The following is a 23,095-nucleotide window of genomic DNA, read 5'->3' on the forward strand; positions in this document are numbered from 1 at the left end:
CGAAGCAGCGAATAACTGCAAGTAACTTTTAAAACAGGGCATGAGAATATGTACTGTATAAAGACACAGATTACTCACAAACAATTGGTGTAATATGCATCACACTTTTTCGTATCTAATAGTGGATTATGTGAATATTTTGTCCTCTCATCACATAAAAACAAAGTTAACGGATTCCTAAACAATAGCAAATGGGTACTCAGGAATAAGTTCTCACGTGTTAGTATAACTTTTATCTAATCCATGTGTATTTTTGTATACATTATGCTGAGTTAAAAAGATTAATCAGATTTGATTATAGCATTGAATTTCTTTTGTCACTCCATTTTCTGAGATTCTATAAATTGTTTTGAACTTACAATTTTGTGTATTGATCAGTTTAGGAGTTTTTATGTTACATATGGAATATTTGTGCATTTAACCATCCATTACTAACTTAATAAATGAATCTTGCAAATACATGTGATTTTTTTAGTATTACATATTGAATTTTTGTTGTGAGTTATTGTGATAAACTTTTTGTGGTATATGTTTTTATTGTGAAGGCCTAAGTATCGTAGTATAATAAAGTTATGTATGTTTAACATGTTTGTTGCATATGATTTTGTTGATTGTTCTCGCCTAAATTATAAGGTGCTGTGGATAATTATTTATTGATATTGCTATAAGGATTAGCTTGTAGATTTTTAACACATGTGATATCACAAGATTGCTTATCATCATATAAATGTTTTTTTTTTTAATCTTTTAATACAATTAGGCCAAACAGTGAGTTGCAGAAAAAAATGGCTGTTATCCTTAGTTTTAAACCTTTTCTAATAAGATATACATACTTCTTACTTTTGTCTTGTAGTTTTTCTGTGTGGCAAGAAGCTGAGGACATCTCCATTACACTTAGTGTAGAAACTCATCTGTAGCATTTCTCAAGTGACAGGACATTCAAGATGATTGAGAGAAATTAAGATTCTTTGGAACAATTACCATAGGGTAGGGTTGTTTGGTATTCTTAGGCCTCAGCCATTACCAACTTGGAAGAAGGGAAATAACACTGTTCCAGTCTCTATGAGTTGGTGGACCTTCTGCCTCGAGTTTAGTTTTGCCAATCTGACATGATTGATCATGGAGATACATTTTAGCGAACATTGCATACACGCTTTACCACATTGAGCATAAAAGTTGATCGTAAATTGAAGTTAAACTCCTAATGCAAATGCCATTCAAATATTAATAACATTTTAATTTCCAAGAGAAACGTACAGTGCGAGGTGGAATATTAGCAGATAGGAAAGAAATGGTTTGAGTGTGTTATTACTGTAGTCATAAACAAAGAACACTTGGCAGAGATAATATGACTTTTTTAACAAGTTATTTTTGTAATAAGTGCTTAAGAGTGATGGATATTGCTATTGAATTGGAAACATAAATGTAGATGTGTGCTTTCTGACATTAAGAAGCACTTGGGATTCTATAAAGTTTGTACACAATGTATTTCACGGTTGTTGACAAATGAGCAAGGAGGTGAAAGAATTTACCAAAGGCTTCTGAGTCAGTGTCATTGGCAAGGAATTCACCTTTTTAAAAACCCTGACAATGCCTTTTCACCAAATTGTCCAAACAATATAAGCACGTTTTCATTGGACTTCACATGTTGCTTTACTAAAATTAGGAAAGACCCCTGGCACATTTTTGAAAACCAGAAGCACCAAACTTGGTATTCACAATACTCTCAATTACTACTTTGATTGTCTACAATATATATGGGAGAAAATTTTGATAACTATATTTACCTTTGACCTAATTATTTAATCTTTTGGTAATGATCTAATTGTAACCCTAATTACTGAGAACACATTGTGGACATTAAGGACGTTGTTTCATACAGTTCAAAAGATTCCATCATTGAAACAACACATATGTTCATGAAGTCTCTTATACAGTTGATGAATAAGTTAAGCAGTTTGTCTATTGTGACCACAGAAAATGCACAACAGCTTTTATTACAGATGATGGAAGTTCTCAATAACTATTAACTATCTTAATAAGCGTTCTACTGCTTAAAAAATGGCCAACTGATCTTCCTATTGATGCAGCCAGACCATATCTAAGACTAAGGATAATTGAGCCGGGCTGTATGACACAGATATCACATTCCCACTTCCACTATACCAAATACTGTATGCTACACAAAGATCATACTAGTACTACCTTTGCTATTTCAAGCGTCATTTGGCCATGCAAAAATATCACCACTACCTTCAATATTACAAGTGCCACAGGCACACAAAGGTCATAACATTACCTAAGCTATGTGTCACGTGAAAATGTAACCTCTACCTTTAGTGTATTTATAAACCACAAGGCAAAAATAGAAGTATATTTAAGAATATCCCACTTGTAACTATGTTTTTAAACTGACTATTACAAAATAAAAATGAAAAACTTCTAAAACATTATTTTTTATTTAAAAAGTTAAACTCCAATAATTAAATTTTATTTTTGCCAGGTCTTTCGCTTTCAAGGAAAGCATCATCAGACCCATATAACTTACTATAAAACATTGCTTATTTAATTCTACTTGTGCAGTCAGTTATACTAGTGGGGAAATCAACATAAAGGGTTATGTTGATTTCCCCACTAGTAAAACTGACTGCACAAGTAGGGGAAAGAACAATCTTAAACCTCAAACAATTTTATACTCTACTTCAAATCATAGAATCATAAGAGATGTTTCATTTTAAACATTCATACAAGAGATGTTTCATACAAATAGTACACATTCAAACTTTTAGTATTTTTGATAATTTTATTTGTTATTCAAAGAAAAATCTTCATCTTTTTGTACTGCGTTATAAGAATGTTGAAAAAGTATAAACTTTACAAAAAGTACTAAAAAGTGAATGGATACATATTAAAATGAGACATCTCCTGTAATTTTAGATTAAATATAAGGGCATAAAAGTGTTTGAAGTCTAACATTGTTTTTATGGAATAAAACTCAAGGTTGTTTCACTACAGCCGGCACCTAATTTTGTTTCTACACAAATCTTATGATGTTAATGAGTAAAACTAACATTTTTTAATTTTTGTATACATTACCAATATCTATATTTCTTCATTTAGTCAACAATGAATAAACATTATTTAAAATATGAGTGGTATCAGGTGTGATAAAAATGGTATGTGAGGGGGTAGTTAAGTACTACAGTACTACAGGGAGTTCAAATTCACAACTATAATACATTTTCATAAATATTCAGTCACTATTAAGAAGACAGTAAGTAGACATAATGTAAATGTTCATGAGAAGCTTCCATAAATTGTTAATAGATATATAAATAATATATTTCAATAAAAATATGTTAATATTTTTATGTATAATTCTTTAGTTTTTTATGTAGGTTTTAAACTACAAATTGAACATCAGAAAGATAAGTTACTTTACTAAAATACACTCCTAATAGATAACTATTTTAAAAGCCCATACATATAGAAATATGTGATCATAAATTGTATACTTTATGAAGTAATATTTTAAATTTTAAGTCATAGATTCATAATTTATTAATTTAGCAAGTTTTATTCGTAGGTTCATAGAGTTGTTTGTTTATTGCCGTCCTAAGTTAAGTATAGAGGCGTCGATGACTGCTTATTTTAATCATTGAACTTTGTCAATTTAACACAGCTTGCTCTCTCACATCTAATAAAAAATATTCAGTATTATTGACAATCTGTATTTTTTTCTTGCCTTTTTCATTTTAGAACAAAGTGAATCTATTTATAAGATATACAGTTAAATTTCGTAAACTGTAAACTTACAATGTATAAGTTAAAAATTTCTTGAAATAGAGAAATTTTTCAAGTTCTACCTAACTGATTTTAATGATTAACAAATCACTGACTGCAAAAACATGTAAAAATTCATTGAGTAAGATTTTATACAATTTATGATAAAAAATTGTTTTTCCATAAAAAATAGTGATAAATTTTTGTAGACAGATAAATCTCAAGTTCCAGTGAACCTAAGGAACTTCGAGTAAACAGTTTAGCAATACAACTATGTTGAGATGATACCCATTGAGTTAACCAATGAGAATTATAGATAGACGAGTCATGGGCTGTTAATAGATGATTTCTTATAAGTCAACCTTAGCTTCTTTGTGAGATCCTTAGAGTTAGCTTTGGAAATCAATCTCTGTATATTTAATAATTCCACTGTACTAATTCTACATACTTTCTTTTTTAACATCACAGCACAAGAGAACCAAGCGTTTACTCTAGTTACTCCTAGTATTACGCAGTCGAATATTAATGTTCAGCTGTTTGGTTCCCTAGGCAAACGTAAAATCCCGATTAACAAGACCTGTCTTTTGCAAATATCACTGGAAGTAGCAATGACTAATGAATAATCTAATGCCAATCTTATCTTTATTATTATCTGGGTTTTTAAAATATCGGAGCTCAGTGCCAATTCACACTGTATAAGAACACAACTTGATTTTTATTGAAATCAATAGAGGAACTTTTCTTAAGAAAGAAATCGATCATCAAGCACGCTAATTGGAGGTCACAATAAGAGGATATAAAAAGGGTTAAAAATATGAAATAATGATTTGATCACAGATTATATTTTTTTTAGGTTTATATACTTTAAACCAACTGACAGATACACATAAATTACAGTTATAGATTTTCCTATTATTTATTCAAACCTATGTGCCAAATTTGGTTTCTTTAGTTCAACTAGTTTTAGAGATACAATTTTTTTAAATATATAAAATGGTGGCTAAATGAGTAGTTTTTTTTTTACCTATGTTTAAATGACATTATTCATTTGTAATGATGATTACTATAACCCACAGATGTTTGTGACACCCTTTTGTGAACACCCTGTATATCAGACAAATAGATACAGAGATTCTAAGTGGCCACTTTAAGGGTCTGTACATGGTTAGCTGATGCTGGTTTAACATATATTTATGTGTCTGACAGTAGGTACCCATTTTGACCTTCACCAAGACCAGTGGGGTTGACGATCAGTTTCCTTGTAAAGGAAAATTTTTCTATTAATTTTGAAAAAATGTTGTGTGCTTATACACTGCAAATGGCTCCTGGACTACAACTTTCCTAATTAGTTGATCCCTGCTTTGTGAAAAAATGGACTTAAATAGTGCATCACTACATATTTGATACATTGGCCTTTGATACATATTTTTCTATAGTATTGCTGGTGTAGAGATGCTAGAGTTTGCAAGGTTCTGTATGCCTGGGGGAGTTGGATAAAATTAATCTCTATTTGTCAGTCCACGCTGTATCTTGAGAATGAACTAACCTATATACTTGGAATTTTGCATGAAGCTTCATTTCTATATAAGCTACATTGAGTTCGATGATGGTGCATTTAAATCCATAGGCTTTCACAAAGCATTAGTGAACATTTTTACATTGGTTTAATGGGTAACGATAATGGAAAAGAGCAAATCACAGAATAAACAAAATAAAAAACTGAGTACAATCAAATGACTTTTTTATGATATATTAGTAACACATGTAGCCTAGCTCTACGTTAGATATTTAGAGAAAGATATCATATGTAGACTTTAAAATTTGACAAGTTATTTATAGCTCTTGACAGGTTATTTATAATGTTTGTTTATTGTTAAGTTCAAGATCAAGTTCTGATCTTGATGATATTTTTTAATTTGCTCAATAAAATCATGAAACTTTATTTGTACATAGGGAGTTTTATGATGGTTCATGTCCATTTATGGAATTTAGCTGAGCGTCATAGAATCATCATTCAATAGGCTGGCACAACATCTTTTGAAAGTTAAAATTTTTCTGTATGGTTGTCTGCCTGACTGACCACAGGACATCTCAAAAATTAAATGAGTTATAGACTTACTCATCTGAATTCCCGATGATTACACAATGCAAGCTTAAACAGATCTTGCACACAATCCCTTACAAGTTTGGATGTGATTTGGCTTGTCTGTATGAGAACCTTATGCTTGTCATCAAAGTGCCCTATGTTATGCCTCAAAGTTAGGCATAAGTAAGAGTTGCATGTATTTCTGCCTAAAAGATGATGGAGCCAGTAAATAACCAAATTATCACCAAACCTTTTCATTGGTAAGACCCATTAGTACAAAAAATAGATTGAATTCACGTTCCTAGTTCAAAATAGCAGTTGTATGATCTTTTTAATGCAGTAACATAAAATGTAGCGATTTGACAAAATATTATAAAATGTAACCTTTATTTACTTTGTTTCAATGACATCAGTTGATGCAGCAAATGGTCAAGGTATAATTAGACAGTGATAATAAACCTGTCAATTTTCAATAATATCATGAAGCTGTAGAGACCAATAGGTGTTAGTGGAAGATTTGTTGTTTGAAAGGGAGGAAAAAATTAAAGTTTATTATTGATGATAGATGATTTGAAAGGGTAACAGAGGTCTCATCTTTTCTGGTGTGTCCAGGATGTATTGTTCAGTGCACCTGGTGCAGTGAGGACGTTTTTGGCATATTCTTACCAAAACTCTCAGTGCTTGAGTTTTTGTACTCTGTTGTACTTTGGTGAATTCATCCCTATTCATTGATTAAATCTTTTGTGTGTTATAGGTTGGACTGAATTCGGCCAAAAATATATATTTTGGTTGGAGTTTTGTATAGTAATCCTTAAAGGTAATAAATCAGTTCCAGTTATATAGTGCTTTTATTTCATTGTCATTACATGATTTTCAGACTGTTGGTGAATTAAAAACTGAAGAAATAACAGTGGTATTGACCACTGTTTACTCTAGTACATGATTTAATTCTATTCTAAGAGATCAATTGCACTAATACAACATTGTGAGGGTGAAAAGTCTGTGCTGTGTACTCAGTTCACAGCTCTGTATGATTTATCCTTGATAACAAGAAGAAAGTTCAGATATGAGAATACTGCTTCCATCGACTGAAACAGAGAATAATGTTTGTTTAATCATTTTAAATATCCTAGAAATTATTTAAAATCACCTTATTGAACTGGCGTAGTGTTCCAGAACTCTTGCCCAATATTTTAGTGTATTGTTTCTAAGTTTAAAGAAAAAATGTGTGTTCATTTGTTTAAAACATGTATAATTTTCTGTCTGTTTTCTATTGGTGAAGGGGGTATATTAGGAACCACCATATGAATATTTTTGTATTATTGGATAATGTGTAAACATTCAAAATGTGGAGTGCTGGATTGGCACAATACTGATGTTCTTCTTTATTTTTTGTTCAATTAAAAAAAGTATCACTAAATTTTGCATTAAACTTGCTACACATAGTTACTCTTGTAAAATATAAATAAATCTTATTAACAGAAAGGTCTGGCCAAAGTTTGATTGAAATCAGTTGATTAGTTAAAAAATAATCTTTAAAAAACAAAATTTAAATACAACAAATGCTGGGAGTCCATTTCAAAGAAATAAAATACTTTCAATTCATTAATAATATATTGGCTAAAGATCAATTATATATAATAAAGATAGATTGTTAATCAAAACTGTTTAAAGTTCTGTATTCTGTAGCACAAAGTGCACAAGGAAAATAATCACAAACAATACAAGGAAAATAACAACCTTTCTAAATAAATATAGTCACATCAGTGCCTTGTCAATGTTATTAAATAGCTGTCACAGTGAAGTTGTAATGATCAAAAATTGTAATAAGTGAATGATTAAATTTATATTTAGTTTTGAATATAAACTCTTCTAAGAGAAAATACATTGCACAAGACAGTATTCTTTTTCAGTTCACAAGTTAGCTGATTTTGTTACATGTGTGGGTAAAAAACTCATATGTCCTAATGTTTTTTAAAAGGTAGCGACATCACTGCCTATAATTAGTGTATGTGATGTTGACGTGTATATTAGGATAACTAACATCTATACAGAGCTACTTCCTACTTAGAATAAATAATAATGCCTAAAAAATAAACTCTTTAAGTGTATATATATATGGAGAAAAGGCACTTGTTCTGTTATGTTTAATGACTTAACAAATGCTGCATGGCGTACAGTATACTGTGTAAGGTGATGGTGTTATGAACAACAACTATAACAGTGTTATCTTTACTGATACTTGCATGGACAAAGGTTTGCAGGTTGGCTGGGATCATAAGAGTGCCATCGATGACCAGAGGCCTCATAGTGTTGGTCTGACAGAAGTAAATTGTTCTCTTGAATGTTTTGGAACGTTCATACCACTGACAGAAGTATAGATTGTTGTGGAGATCTTCACTCTGTGTACAAAATATTATCTGTTGAGACTGCTGGGAAAGTGCAAGTCTTTAGATTTATTAAGATAATATTACAATGCATTAGATATTTTTAATTCGTCACTGGTTCATTCTGGAGTAAAAGTTAAATATTAACTTTGAATTTCCTATCTCCATTACACTACTGATCAAGCAATGCACAATTAATATTTTATAAAATTTAAATATTAACAAATTTTTCAGCCTATTTATCAAACTTCATCTGAAAGTGTCAGCAGCTATTGGTGTTAGTTAAATTTGATTATAAAACATAAAATACTACCTCTTCTTCAGAATTACAAAATATTCCAGGTAACTGTTCTTACCTTTCTCTTCTTATAAACTTTCAGATTTCCATGAATATTTAAAAAAAGGAATTAGCAGAATTTATTGATCCAGCCGTTCTCATGATTAGAGATTCACAACACATTTTGTGATTAATTTTATAAGATAATAAACTGAATTGTTTCAAAGCTTGACCTTGACTTTCCAGTTCTGTTTGAGTTTATACTATTGCTGATTCTCATAAACAGCTGAGAGATGAGGCCCAAATTTATAACAGTGCTCTGAGATGGCCAGATTCAATAATAGATATTATACTGTACATAATCAAGCTTTATTGTCATTAAATACATAAAGGTACAATACACATTGTCATAAACATAGTAAACATCTACTATAACACTAATGAAAACTATATTAATTTTCATTTAAATAATTCATGTATTTATAGCCTGAATATCAATATTATTAAAGTTTTCTAGTGTTAAAATAAAAAATTATTACAATAATGAAATAAATACATAATTAATTAATTAAATAAAATACACAAAATGGGAAGATAAAAACAATGACCTAAAGCGTGACTAGGAAGCTTCACCTTTAAGACTTAAAAAACAAAGTTAAAATTGATACAGTAATTTTAAAAATAATAAAGTTAACAGTTAAAACATTATAGTAGGGGAGCCCAGGCTGGGATTTTTTACGTTACTAGAGCGCGTCAGAAAATTATATGGGGAGAAACGTCGTACCCTGTAATGTACCCCTAGCTCATATGAATTTGAGTTTGTGGCGGCACTGAGATGTCTGTACCATGAACGGTTGGTTGGGGCGGGTCCGTCCTAGGGGTCTGTGGGTGTGGTGCTGGCATTGTGTGTGAGATAAAACACCATATATATTATTTATTTCTAAAATATTCTTATTACATATTTATAAATTATTGTTATTAGGTATTAATTATAGTTTTTGGTTCTTATTAAAAATGGAAGTTGTAATATTATTTTGTGTTATGATTGTATAATAATAATTTTATTTATTTTTTTTAGAAGTATCATATTTATAATTTTTTAGTGTTTAGATTAATGTTTAATTTAATGTATTTAGTAAGGTAGATTAGTGGTAATATTAATTTGGTTAATATTTGTTAATAATTATTGTTCAGACAGGTTAAGTGTAAGAAAGGGCCATGAGGCCCTAACTTTGCCTGTTTAAATAAACGAATTTTAATTTAATTTTCATTTCATTTCATTTTATTTCATGAACCTTTAATATAGGGGTCTGCGTTGAGGGCAGACCGTCAGACTAGTAAAATAAAACGATCCTCAGAAAAACTCGTGCACGTCAATAAATATAAGGTAAGTTAAGTACATGTAGAACAGTGTAGATTTCAATAATCTGACGATTTAAGCGTGGTATAAGGAAATAGGCAAGTCACAAAGGTGTAAAAAAATACATTACCTCGAAATACTCAAGCGCGATTGAACTTTTTTTATTTTGAAGGAAATCTTTTAATGATTACGTAAAAAATATAATCTGACGATTTTCATAGGGTGAGGTAGCTTATGGCCACTGTCCACTAATTACTCGTCAGATTAATATCACTCGGTTATCAGAAAGACATAGCGCGTATACATTATGAATGTCTGACGCGCTCAAGTATTTCCATGTGAATGTTTTTTTTTTTACATTTTTGAAAATTTGTTCACTTTTTCCTCCACACTGAAATAAAAAACTTAACATAAACTTTTTTCGTTTTAAGACTTAATCTTCACAATCCTAAAGGCCCCCATGACGCTTTAGTCACTGCAAATTTAGCATTCCAGGCTCTCCTACTATTAAGGTACTTGTATCACAGGCTAAGAATTCATTGAAAGTGAATAATGGAGTTATCTTAAGTCAGTTCTTAAGAGTAATTTTTAATTATCGAGATTTGTTGTCCACACACTATCAGGTAACTTATTTCAAATTTGAACCTGCATACAGCAGCAGTTACTTTTTTTAATTTCTCAAGACTTATTTGAATTAAATTTAACATATTTGACTCTTGCGTGACAGTTATTGATGTTGTGACACACTCATACTGATCCATATTTTCTTTAACTTTTACTAAACAATAATATAAATATAGATGGTACTGTCATTATTAGGAACTCTTGAAAAATGTATCAACAAGATTTCCTACCCTTCACATTCTTGTTTAATCTTAAAGCTTACTTTTGCTATAGGACAACTTTATGCTCCACTACTATTGAACCACAAGATTATTCAATATAACAGATGTGAGTGAAAAAGGCATAATTTTGTTAATAATATCTATATTTACATATAACCTTAACTACGTAACAAGAAAGTAACCCTTTGTACATAAACTATTTGAGTGAGTATTCCAACAAAGCCTGTCATCGAAATGAACCCCCAACAACTTAACTGAGTTACTTCTATTTGTCATAGCAGAGCTTAAACTAAATTAAATATCTTGTGTTTTATTAGTGTTTATGTTTAAATCATTTGCCCTAAACCAATCAAAAGAAACCCTCATAGTATTATTGTGCACAATGTATAAGCTAATTAAGTCCTATCCAAAATTGAGAAAGATTGTATCAACTGCGTATAAGACAGACATACAGAGTACTTTAAATGCAAAATAATGTATAGATACAATAAAAAAAGGCCCAAGGACAGAGCCTTGAGGGATACCAATTTGAACGGTTTTAAACTCTGAGAGCCTTGAGCTACAATTTCCTCCTATTATTTATGTAGGTCATTAAATTCAAGTCTTTATCTCGTATACTATAACAATGAATTTCCTCAAAAGCAAATCATGAGCTATATTGTAAAATGCTTTAGACAGGTCAATTAAAAAAGCATATCATATTTCCTTATTTTAGAAGCTTTTATGGATGATTTTTTCAATTACCAATTCAGCTGCTTTTACAGTGTTTTACCATGTAAAACCAAACTGCTCTATCCAAAGAAGTTTTCTATCAACACAGTAATTGTACAGTTACTCTTTTATACAACATTAAAAAAAAGTTAATAAATATAGGTACTAAAGAAATCAGGTTTTTTAAAATATCAGCATAAATTTGACCACTTTAAAGAGTCCGTATTTGGAAAAACACTCTGCTCAAGCATCAAGTTAAAAAGAAAAGTTAAGGACTCAAGAATAATATTTATTATTTATTTAACTATTTTGTGGGAGAAACCACAAACATCTTCAGTTTGTGGTGAGCTAAATTTAGACATATTTTAGTACATTATTTGGACATACAGGTATCTGATTCTAACGGAAAAAGCTATTTCCAATATTTAAATTAGATGCATATTCATTAAAATATTTAATATAGAGTTATTACAATTACTCATTACAATACTTATTCCTTGTGTGATTGTGGAATTATTAAAATAGTAATTAAAAATGTCAGAGCCAACTCTTATTTCCTGATTTACTGCATTTAAATTATCCTTTACCTTAACAACATTCCAATCAGCTTTTAACTTGTTTTTTGAACTAAGAATGTAATTTTCTAACCTAGCCTGCTTTATTTTTGCCTTATAATTTCTTTTAGCTGTTAAATATAAATACATTTTCTTCAACAAGACCTTTACTGTTATTGTAGCAGTCATATTAATACATGACAAAATTTCTATTTGGCCTCATCTCGGATGTGAACCACTTATTCTTAAACCTATTTTACTGTATTAGATCTATTTTTATTTTATTTATACACAGCATTACAGCATTCTGCAAAATAAGCTGTCAAGAAATTAAAAAGGCTCATTAAAAATAAATGAACTCTACTCCAAGAATGTCTAGTCAGCCTTACTTAATATATTTCTGAAATGCCTTATCAACCTCCATTTCTTGTGAATTAATTATTTTAAAAGCATAAATTAAAAGATTGTAATAGATTGAGGAAGCTTCTACATTTAAATAATCTTTATGATCAATATTAAAGTCCCCTGATATAATAACATGTCTGGAACAGTAATTTTTATTTTAAAAATTAACAAGTGTCTAATTATAGAAAACAATCAAGATTCAAATCTGGTGTACGTCTATAATAATATTAGTCTTAGTCATTAAAACAGCAGATACTTCAAATAAATTATCAATGCAAAATTTTTTGGCATCAGTGAGTTGGTAATCAATTCCATATTTTACAAAAATACTACAGTCTCCTCTGGTTGAAGGTCGTTTTCTACAATAATTATCTACAAGACTATATTCTTAAGGAACTTAGAGCTGACCTTCCTCTACAACTAACCAATGTTAATTTATTGGTAAAATACTACAACTAAGTTAATCCAACAAAAGCTTTAGCATTTTAATTTTTTCAATTGATTGGATGTTTAAATAAAGAACACTGAAAGAAAAGTGGTCATCAACATATGCTACTTAAGCAGATCTAAAAAATGACAATTTCCCAACACCAAGAGTGCCTCTCCTTTATTTGATGTTGTCTCCTCCTCCTCCTGTGGCTCAGCCCAGGTTCGTGTACCGTCCAGGTTCAGCACTTCATCTGGAGTTGGACTCTGGATTTGAACAGCCTCAATGTCAGAAATGCCTTCATTGTCTCACAAATTTTGTTCGCAAGCCACAGTTCCCATATAATTGAGATGCAGGCCATGGTGGGTATGAGTTTTCTTTCAGTGTTATGTACATTCACTAACTTAACATTAGCATATTGATCATTTAAATTAGTCTCTTTAACTTTCTCATTACTCATGATCACTGTGCTAGATCGTATTGATGTGGAATATTTACTAAGGTATGGAATGGACTGCGATATTTTGGCACTCTTTCAATATATCCTGCTCTCCCTCACACTTACGACTGCCATAAGTTACTGCCAACTGTTTGATGAGTTCTAATCAACTTCTTTAAATTTAAATTCAATCCTTGTCCATGACTGTCTGCACAAGTCTTATGATAAGTGTTGCCAGCTTATTTGTTATATATATCACTGCTGTATGAAATATTGTTATGAAATATATAGTTTAGTGGCTTAGAAAGTTGCCAAAAACAAGCACAATTGGTACGAAATACAGTGGTGACTTATACCAATACCAGAGATCTGAATGTTGTCTCAGTTGGTATAACGTGTACTGTTGTTGGGAGGTATATGATTGAACTTGGACAAACTAAACAATCCTGACCTTGAACTTCGAGGGAAACTAAGTCCACCAGTTCTGTTGAAATAGTTACTTTTGAATCTTCTCTGAACTCAAAAATCATCCATCACAATTTGAGAATTTGGCAATTAAAGTATCCTTGAGGACAGTAAAAGTTCTTTCAGATTAAAATATGCAAACTACAATTGAAAACTACAGACGTATTTTTAACAGCGATTCTTGACATTGTAGTATAAAACTTTTCCACAGTTTATAAGGTGTCTTCTTTAATTTTTTTTTTTTTTTTTTGTCAGGAAGAAAAGTAACACATTTTCTTTGAGGGCATTGATCAATCTTGTTGTGTACTTGAACATAAGTGTTTAAAGAGGTTTGTTATATGACATTATAAGAAACAACTATAGGTACCTACTATGTTAAGAAATTGTGGTATAACTTGTATTTTGCAAAAGTAATGGAAGAAATTTGAAAATAATCTGGAAGATCTGGAAGAGGGTCATTGTACAATGTCATGAATCAAGTTGTATGTAGGAAGGCAAGATAATAAGAAGACAAATGTTCTGAGAGAGCGATATTTACACTGTGAAAGGAATTGGCACTTTTTCTAAGAATACATTTAAAAAAGAATGGAAATTACTTTACCTTATTTATTAGTTTCTGTCCTGAAGTACAGTATACAAACAGCATCAGTGTGAAAACTCCAACACCGATGAAAAACTTAAACAATCGAGTTGATTCCCTTGTGTAGATAGCCTGCCAAGAAATATTTATTAAAAATCAGACAAAAAATGTAACAAAATCTAAACAATTGGGAGAGTAGGAAACTGTAGGTCTAAGACACAAGAAGGAGGGTTGGACTGAAACTTACTCTAGTACACATTTCATTTATCATTAATTCATAGGCTATCATAATGAAGCTAATATTATGTAATTATATGGAAGTATTTATAAGTTTCCTATCCCTTCAAGATGTTGGATAGCTTGTGAGGACCAAAATCACCATTCACAATGAACATTTTTATCTAATCTTACATTACTGCTCATCCTCCAACTCCAAAATAATTAAAGTTACATTAAGAGTATAGTAATTAAGCTTTGGAAAGCACATAAAATATATTGGCAAGCATTAGCGCTTTGTGTTGAGCCCTGAAGTCTGAAAGTACAAGCATCTATAAAATAAATAAGATATATTTAGACGTATAAAAGATCTATTTAGTAGTTGCAAGTGAGCATTTTAATGTATAATTCTAGTACTTCAAGATTACCGGGTCAGAAATTATAAATACCTAGACAACATTTCATCTAATTTGTTTCAGTATCTTCTGAACTTTAATTATATTCTAACTTTAAAGGCTGTTAAGAGAAGTCCTGAAATTGGAGTGCACAAATACCTATGTTGTGAGAAAAACTGAGCAATAGCATTAACTGTTATGAAAAAAATCATAGTTTAGTAATTTTTGAGATCTGAATAGTTACTTTGAAGTTTGAAGAAAATTCAAGTTAGGAGACATACATCTGCAAAACATTTTCTTTTTCTATAAATTAACACAAATGTCTAATTGCCATTTCAGTTATTTGATTGAGTAATTTATGATGTTTTAGTAGTTTCTATTGACATGTTCAAGACCAGTGAACACGTTTTTCAGTTTATTACGATGCCACATTTCAGCTTTATAGACCTCATGGTTTTTGAGAAAGATACTGTGGACAGTAGCAAAGTTTCCAAATGACACACTAAAATATGATTAGTTGCTGTCTCCTAGGTTGTGGCTCCTATTAAGAGACATGGGCGTCTGAGGATGCATCTTATTGATATTTTTAGAAATAATCTGCTCTGTAGATGATGTAATGAACATGAGGAAACTACATGAATTTTTACTGCCCTTCAATAGTAAGGGAGTGTTGCGCCATTTTTGTCATTCTGGAAAAGGTTGGTAAATACTGCCAGTAGGACTTGATCAGTTTTTTCAGTGTTTTTTGGGACTGTTGAAATTGTAAACTGGTAGGCTTTTCTGTACACTTCCAGAATGCGAAAAAGGACCTTGAGGCTTTGACATATAGCAGTAGACTGTCCGTCAGAAGAAGAAAAATAAATAATGAATATTTTGATGCTATTATTACACTGTTATAATTGAAAGTAGCAGATAACAGTTTGAGATAAATTTGGATTAGGGCCTTTTAAATGGTAGTAGACAACAATAAAAATGAGTAACCGTGAAGTAGTTTGTGTGTGGACAATTGGAGAAATGTATTATATAGAAAAAATCAATTTCTTATAAAATTAAATACAAAAGTAAATTTACAAGTATTATATAATTTAAAAAAGGTTAATAGCTGGAACTTTGAGACCTAACATTATTAAACATCTTCAGTTTGAAAGAAACTACTATTCATCTTTATATGTTGATAGATCACGTGGTTTTCTAAATTAGTACTTTAAAATGTAGACAAAATCTTCAAACTTTTTACCAAAATGAAGTTTCTAGAATCTTAAAAGTTTTTATTTAAAATGTTGGATAATGATTTGAGTTAGCTCAAAGCAACAATGAGAAAGTTTTATGACGATCTTTGATACAGATTTTATGTGGAAGTGAATATAAAGAAAACAAAATAACATTTCTTAATTCCGCCAATTTTAGAGACCTTCTTACATTATATTTCATCTAGTGCGTGAGGGAAACTACAATGTGAATTTTCAGCTGAACAGACATATTGTTACTCTCGATTGGTGAGCAAACTGACAAAGGTCATGGGTAAACTTTTTCACGTTTTTACCATAACCTTTGTCATATGTGTGACAATATTTAACAATATTTAAACTATTTTTATACTTCAAATATATTATTTAAGTATAGACTTATATATATATATATATATATATATATATATATATATATATATATATATACATACAATTTCTCTAGTTTTTAAAAAAACTGTAAGTATACTTTTAGAGTTCCCAAAGTAGTGAATTTGGTTTCTCGATATTTTAGCCCTGTCTTACGATATGAATAATGCATATCGCATTCACTCCTAGCATTTTAAGCATTTTTCCATAATACCTTACATGTGTTTTTTATTAAGGTAAGAATACTTACAGCCATTTGGAGTCAACAATTTTCCACTTCTAATTGCAAGTGGTAATAATCAGTTAGATGCTACAAATTTAGTGGAGTAAAGCAAAAGTACATACAAGAGGGAAACACATTCTATGGATAGAAATAATCATAAAATAAGGTATTTCTTATACTTAAAATCCTTATTTACCTGAACGACGTGGAATCCACAGAAACATATGGCAATCTGGCTTGTCAAAACAACTTCCAAAAATATGATTCCAACCGACAAGTTTAAATCCTTAATGAGTCTGCAAAACATCAATAATGTAATCAATCCTATGATGTTATCCCGAATACAAAAGAATAAAAAGTACAGGGTTTTTAATACAATAGCTGTTGGTGGGTTTCAAGTGGAGCAATCAACTTCTAGTGGAGTAATTTCCAAAAAGGTCTATAAGTTTAATCTTATAAGTCCTATAATCTTATAATCCTATAAGTTCATTGACTCACGAGATGTTGCAACTATGATAATTTACAGCAATTTTCATACTACTATGATTAATATCAGTAGTTTGGTAACTTGTCTTATCTCTTGTCATATATCTTCACACGACCTTGACATATTTTAGTCTTTTACTCACCTTGTATTCAAAATAATTAAAATGTTGTTTCCTGCACCCATTTTGGCAATATTCCCTGATACAAATATTTAAATTTATAAACACAATCACTCACTTGTAATAAATTCAAGTTACATTTTACACGTTCTTTAGTTAGATACATTTTCTTTTGCAGTATAAACAAGTTTTTATTTACATGCTTAAAAAATTACATGCGGAAATATTTTCACGTGCGATACCCCGCTCTAAATTTTACACCAAAGTGCACAGTACTTGTAATATGTTTTTTTATTGACACAGTTTTATTTGGAGATAATTTAAAATTGTATATTCTAACACACAGTTAGTCAAACCAATCACAGGATGTTTTAGAAGAGTTCACTTTGAAGTAAAATAAAAATAATAAGAAAGTAAGTGATATCGAAGGAAAGAGGAAGAGAGCGTGTTCAGGAAGGAGGTGCAATCTCTCACTTGTTAAAATTTCGGCTCATTCAGTTAGGTGGTTTTCGCGTGATGGAAGTAATAACATCAATATATTTAAATGTTCACAGTTATTAAGTTTGAAAGTGAGACAATTATTCTTTATTAGCAGTTACAAATCCGATGTTTCCACACAGTACATTGTTTTGGGACCCTGAAATCAAAGAGTGAAACAGTTTTTACATGTACTAATGAAATAACTTTATTTGCAAATTGTATAATATTTTCTTGTGATTGAATACCTCCAACAATTTCAGTAAAACTTTAATTATTTTAGACCAGTGTAAAGGAATTCTAAAGTTGAAGTAAATTTTCTTAGTTAAAGAATTTATGATGTAATATAATGGAGTTATATGATAATTTTGAATAGGAAGAGGCAGATTTAAGTCATGTATTATTTGAGCATTCATGGTTAAGAGGTTAAAAAGTTAAACAACATTGCGATTGGATATCATTACAGGTTTTGCAGTAGTACCGGTATAGTTCTCATTGTTGCTCCGACCAAGACAATACGTCAGATCCATGTAAAAATATGTGTCAGAGGCTCACTTTAGTAAAAATGTCTACTTCTATCATCGTAATCTACTTGCAGTCTCAGGTATTTCCTGTGACATAGTAGCGTTTGCCTTGTTGTCCCGATCAAGAAAGTACGAGTATATACATACGTTCATATATAAAGTCTGATAATTTTGAATAGGAAGTAGGTATATTTAAGATACTTATTATTTCAGTGTTCATTGTTAAGAGATTTGAAAGGTAAAAAGATTGCGAGTGTCATTTCATAAATGTAAAGTGCTATTGCTATATTTAAGTGACTTCTCTTCAGTATTATGTACTTTCAATATTGACCAGTGTCTCTTGCTGCCTTCTGGAGTTTGGGTTCGCTTATGAAGTCCCCTTGTAACGTCTCTAATTTTTTTGAAAAACATTTATTCTCATTATTATGTTAACACTCCACTGGCTCGTAAAGCAGCTAAAATGGGGTTTTAATTTACATAGTACTAAGCTGCTCATCGACTTGCATGTTTTGTAGTATAAAATAGCATTTTGTGCTATGTAATTTTGACTTGAAGACGTTCTTTGGTTCATGAGTTACTTTATCCCATATTTTTCACAAGCTCCTTTATTGTGTAACAGAATTTCTTGTTATATGAGCTCAAGAATCCAACACTAGACAATATTGGAGGTTAACATACCATTCTATCAATTGAAACGCGGATTCGATACCTTTTCAGATCATGTATGATACCATGGCAACAATAAACAAAAATGTCAACTATATAAAACACTCAGCTTTTTATAAGCTAACAGTAAACTGATTGAGGTAACCGTTGAGGCAATACCTCTAATTCTTTTCATTCCAATATATATATATATATATATATATATATATATATATATATATATATATATATATATATATATATATAAATATTTGCTCCGCTGGGAGTCGACCCGGATCTCTCACTTGCCGGGTGAATGTGCTACCATTACACCACAGAGCGCTTACTTTTTCCGATTCAATTATTTTGTATTTGGCCGTATCTGTCACACATGCGTTTAAATAAGCAAACTAACATATGATCGGAAGACCAAATACCTGTCAAAGGACTTTTATTTACTGTAAACGGCAATAGCCTTATTTAGTTTCAATAAACATTGAATCACAAAAATGGTAGCACATTCACTCGGCAAGTAGATAGTAGAAGTAGATAGGCAAATTATATATATATATATATATATATATATATATATATATATATATATATATATATATATATATATAGGCCATTATGATATATTACACCAGATCACGCCATACACATTAAGATGACTATGTATATTTAATTTTCCTAATATTTAAGTCAGAATTTATAATACATTTTTCTCTTGGCGTGAGGCGAGTTTTTTTTAACAATATCATAACACTGAAATCCTTAAAAATAACGGCATAATCCTCTCAGTATATGGATCATTTTCGATCATAATTAACGACAGCTAATTTACTTATTTATAATACTAATATCTATTATATACATTATACAGAATAAAAAGAAAGATATAACTCCCTTTCTTATATAACAGTAAATTGTATTATAAATCACATCAGCCGTTTGGAAACCTTACAGTCAAATATAACTAAAGCTAGATGGTATTCGTTACACTATTTAAAAATAGTTCTGAAATATGTTTCTTCTCTTCTTTCCAAATTGGAGGATAGTGAGCCAACTCAAAGTTGAATTTTATATTACAGATCCCAATCTTGTGACTAAACAGATTATTTTGGACTTGGAACAGCACATTTCTTTTTCGAAAAAGTTTTAATTGCAAAAAGGGACAAAATACAAAACAACTTTAAAATAACCTCATAATTTGTTTGAAAAATCCATCTGACACTTGATTGTATTCTTCCATTATTGAAAAAAATCACAATGTAGCATGTGTCAATAAACTAAGGATTTTATAATGAGAAAAATAAAAGACAATTAATCAGGTTTAATTATTGCCTCCAGATTGAATTTATTGTTCTTTTTTGTCTATGAAGATCCTATGCCTGCCTAAATATTGCACTTAAAGTGAGATAGATTTAGGAAAGGCTGACAATTACGTAGAAAATGTGTCAATATGTTACAGCTACTTATTGACTAACAACCCACTATATAACATACATTGGGCGACAGTAAAAAATAAATGGCAAACCAACCAACCATTGAAACCCCATTGTCTATTTAAAATAAAGTAATGTTTTGGAGGTGAAATTGAATAAAATATTGAGCTTTTGTGTCTAAATAGTAACAGTCATGACATTTGTTATTAAATATACTTACTCTTTCATCCGATTATGAAAGTCAACAAGACACTTGGTTTTGTTGGCTCCTGAGGGTTCCTCTTCCTCCTGAAAACACATACCAAGAATATGAAGCATACCACTGACCGAGTTGATAGTACCGTACCACAACCCAACAGCAGCCAAGTCTACAAACAACAACTCAATGTAGACCAATAGTTGGAACACGACCGCCAGGTAATAAAACCATATGTGATTAACATCAGTGTCAAAGGGGAACCAAGTAGGATATAGGAGCTTCTGATTGCCAAATACCAAAAATGCATTTGAGTCTATGATAACGCTGATATACACAGAAACTATAGCTGCGAACGCCATTTTCATCACTCTCAAAAAAGAATCTTGTTCTTTTCTAAGGATCAAAACACAACTTTGTCTATCATTGACAGGCAGGTCCATTCGGTCTAGGGAGATAGTGAATACCTCAGCCAAACGAGCAACGTTCTGTCTCTTCCAGATTAGCATGATTTGGGTACAAATTGTGTGGAATATTTCAACAAAGTGGAGCAGAATCTCTGTGTTCATATCAATGTCGTTGTATTTCAGAATGAACATGTAAGAAATACTAAGAAAGGCCACAGTTAACACTGTCAGGTTGAAAATGGCCACCATTGAATTATGCTGGTGGTCATTGCCTGACTTCCAGATCCCGGCGAATACAAAGAACTTTGTCATAAATTTGACTAAGTGCTCGTCCTCAAATTCTTTGTTGATCTTAATCACCTTATTACTTCTGAAAAGTTTGTCAGTGATATTCATCACAACAAAATTGGATTCTACAGATTTAAATTTAATAATAGATTTGACAAAAAACAAATTTTAATAATATTCCTCTTGATACTTTCTTAACAAAAGAAAGAATACTGTGCACTGAAACCCAAAACAGATAGGTACTTATTGACGTGCTGCTCGAAAAGTAAAGTTGTATGTACTCAACTGTTAGAAAATTGAAGGGTTTGGTAGCACTTTATCGCATGATTACAAAATGATAGGTTTGCAGTCAACAACAACTGGTCAACTAGACGTAGCTTGGAGAACCAACATGTTTAAGTTAAGTTAAGTTTTGAAGAATTGACCGAGAATCTACCATTAGTGTTTACTCCATTAACCTTAAATAATTAGTTCAATATTCTTCTAAAAGAAGAAAAGTTAACTTTAAGAAGCATTGTAGGCATCTCTTTGAATCAAAGAGATATAGAATACTTCAGAATACTATTATAAGAAGTTTTGTTATTATGGTCAATTAAACAGCTCGTTTAGTAGCCCATTATACGGAATATATAACTTATAATTATGATCAGAAAAATTATTAAAAAATACAAAAAAATTATGATGGTTGTGTTCGATTAATAAGGCTGGTTTTAAAGATCATGAGTACATATATGAATGTATTTATTTTGCACTCATTCATTAAAAACACTGTTTTTTTCATTAGAAAAAGTAAATATGGTAAAAATGACATATATTTTGGTCTGGTCGAATATGAAGGAATTTCCCTCCCCCATTCCACAAACTAACCACTACTTAGTGCTTCCAGGAAATAGTTGAATTAAAAGTAGTTGACTGTAAATTGTTTCAACTTTACATATAGTAGTTTTGAAAATGCAAGTTCACTGGCTAAATTGTGTTTAGTATATTTATGGTGGATTGTTTTTTTTTTTTTTATTAAATATCCTTATTTTAGAAGCAGTTGTTGATGTAACCGAAATATAATACCTAAAACAATGTTAATATAAGCAGAGATCATCATCATGTTTTAAAGTAAAACAAATTAATGGAAAATACATTGAACAAAACTTGAATATTTGACAAAAATCGTACTGGAGATTTCGTAAATATCGTTTTATAACTAATTAGTGATATATTATTTTCTTTGTTGTTTTCATTTAAAGATGCACCAAATAAAATACTAAACTTCATGTATGATATTTTGTCACACTTTTACACATTTTGACTTAGTTTTATATAGTTTTTCATGAAGTTAAGTCCCCAACATCTTAAAAAATTATATTTTAACAATAAATAAAGTTTAATTAGCACAAAAATCTTATTTCTAAGTTTTTTTTACGGATAAGCTGACCTGTTTAATTTTGTTACAATCAACATTATTTTAACCCATTGCCCAGTCTCTTATCAATTCAAAATCCAACACTTTTCACGGACTAAAAAGTGTATTAAATTAAAAATGTTAAACAAGCAAAGCCTTTGAATTAAGACGTTTACACGAAATAGACGCACCATAGAACTCATTTAGTCAACAAATGAAATCATTCTCAACATATCTTACCAGATGATACATTCAGATTTTTGTTCATAAAATTAACTTTCATATCAATATTTATGAATGAGATTCTTCATCATCGTTGTTGTGTTGCGTTGCTAAGATTGAA

At 30.4% G+C, this 23,095-nt stretch overlaps 1 protein-coding gene across 2 annotated transcripts; it reads right to left on the reverse strand.

Moving 5' to 3' along the window:
• Positions 1–6,698: 6,698 nt before the first annotated feature.
• On the reverse strand, positions 6,699–21,533 carry LOC124369896 (odorant receptor 33b-like). 2 transcript variants are annotated; one of them, XM_046828062.1, is made up of 5 exons: positions 20,686–21,533; positions 16,966–17,065; positions 14,341–14,451; positions 8,116–8,271; positions 6,699–6,957 (listed from the first exon to the last, which is right to left on the reverse strand). In XM_046828062.1, the coding sequence occupies exons 1-5, from the start codon at positions 21,462–21,464 to the stop codon at positions 6,883–6,885; spliced, it is 1,221 nt and encodes a 406-aa protein (XP_046684018.1). In that variant the 5' UTR covers positions 21,465–21,533; the 3' UTR covers positions 6,699–6,882. The 2 variants fall into 2 exon arrangements, with proteins under 2 accessions (XP_046684018.1, XP_046684008.1); XM_046828052.1 differs by having other exon boundaries at positions 6,699–8,271.
• Positions 21,534–23,095: the final 1,562 nt, after the last annotated feature.

This window comes from Homalodisca vitripennis, chromosome 1 (genome assembly GCF_021130785.1).
Source record: "Homalodisca vitripennis isolate AUS2020 chromosome 1, UT_GWSS_2.1, whole genome shotgun sequence".
In the NCBI taxonomy this organism is placed as follows: Eukaryota; Metazoa; Arthropoda; class Insecta; order Hemiptera; family Cicadellidae; genus Homalodisca; species Homalodisca vitripennis.

Coding starts and splice junctions, on each gene's coding strand:
- LOC124369896 (XM_046828052.1), bottom strand. CDS start 21,464: ATGAATATCACTGACAAACTTTTCAGAAGTAATAAGGTGATTAAGATC. Junction 17,066..20,685: donor TTTCATAATCGGATGAAAGA/GTAAGTATATTT, acceptor GATGTTTTGCAG/ACTCATTAAGGATTTAAACT. Junction 8,272..14,340: donor GACAGAAACTAATAAATAAG/GTAAAGTAATTT, acceptor TTTTGTACACAG/AGTGAAGATCTCCACAACAA.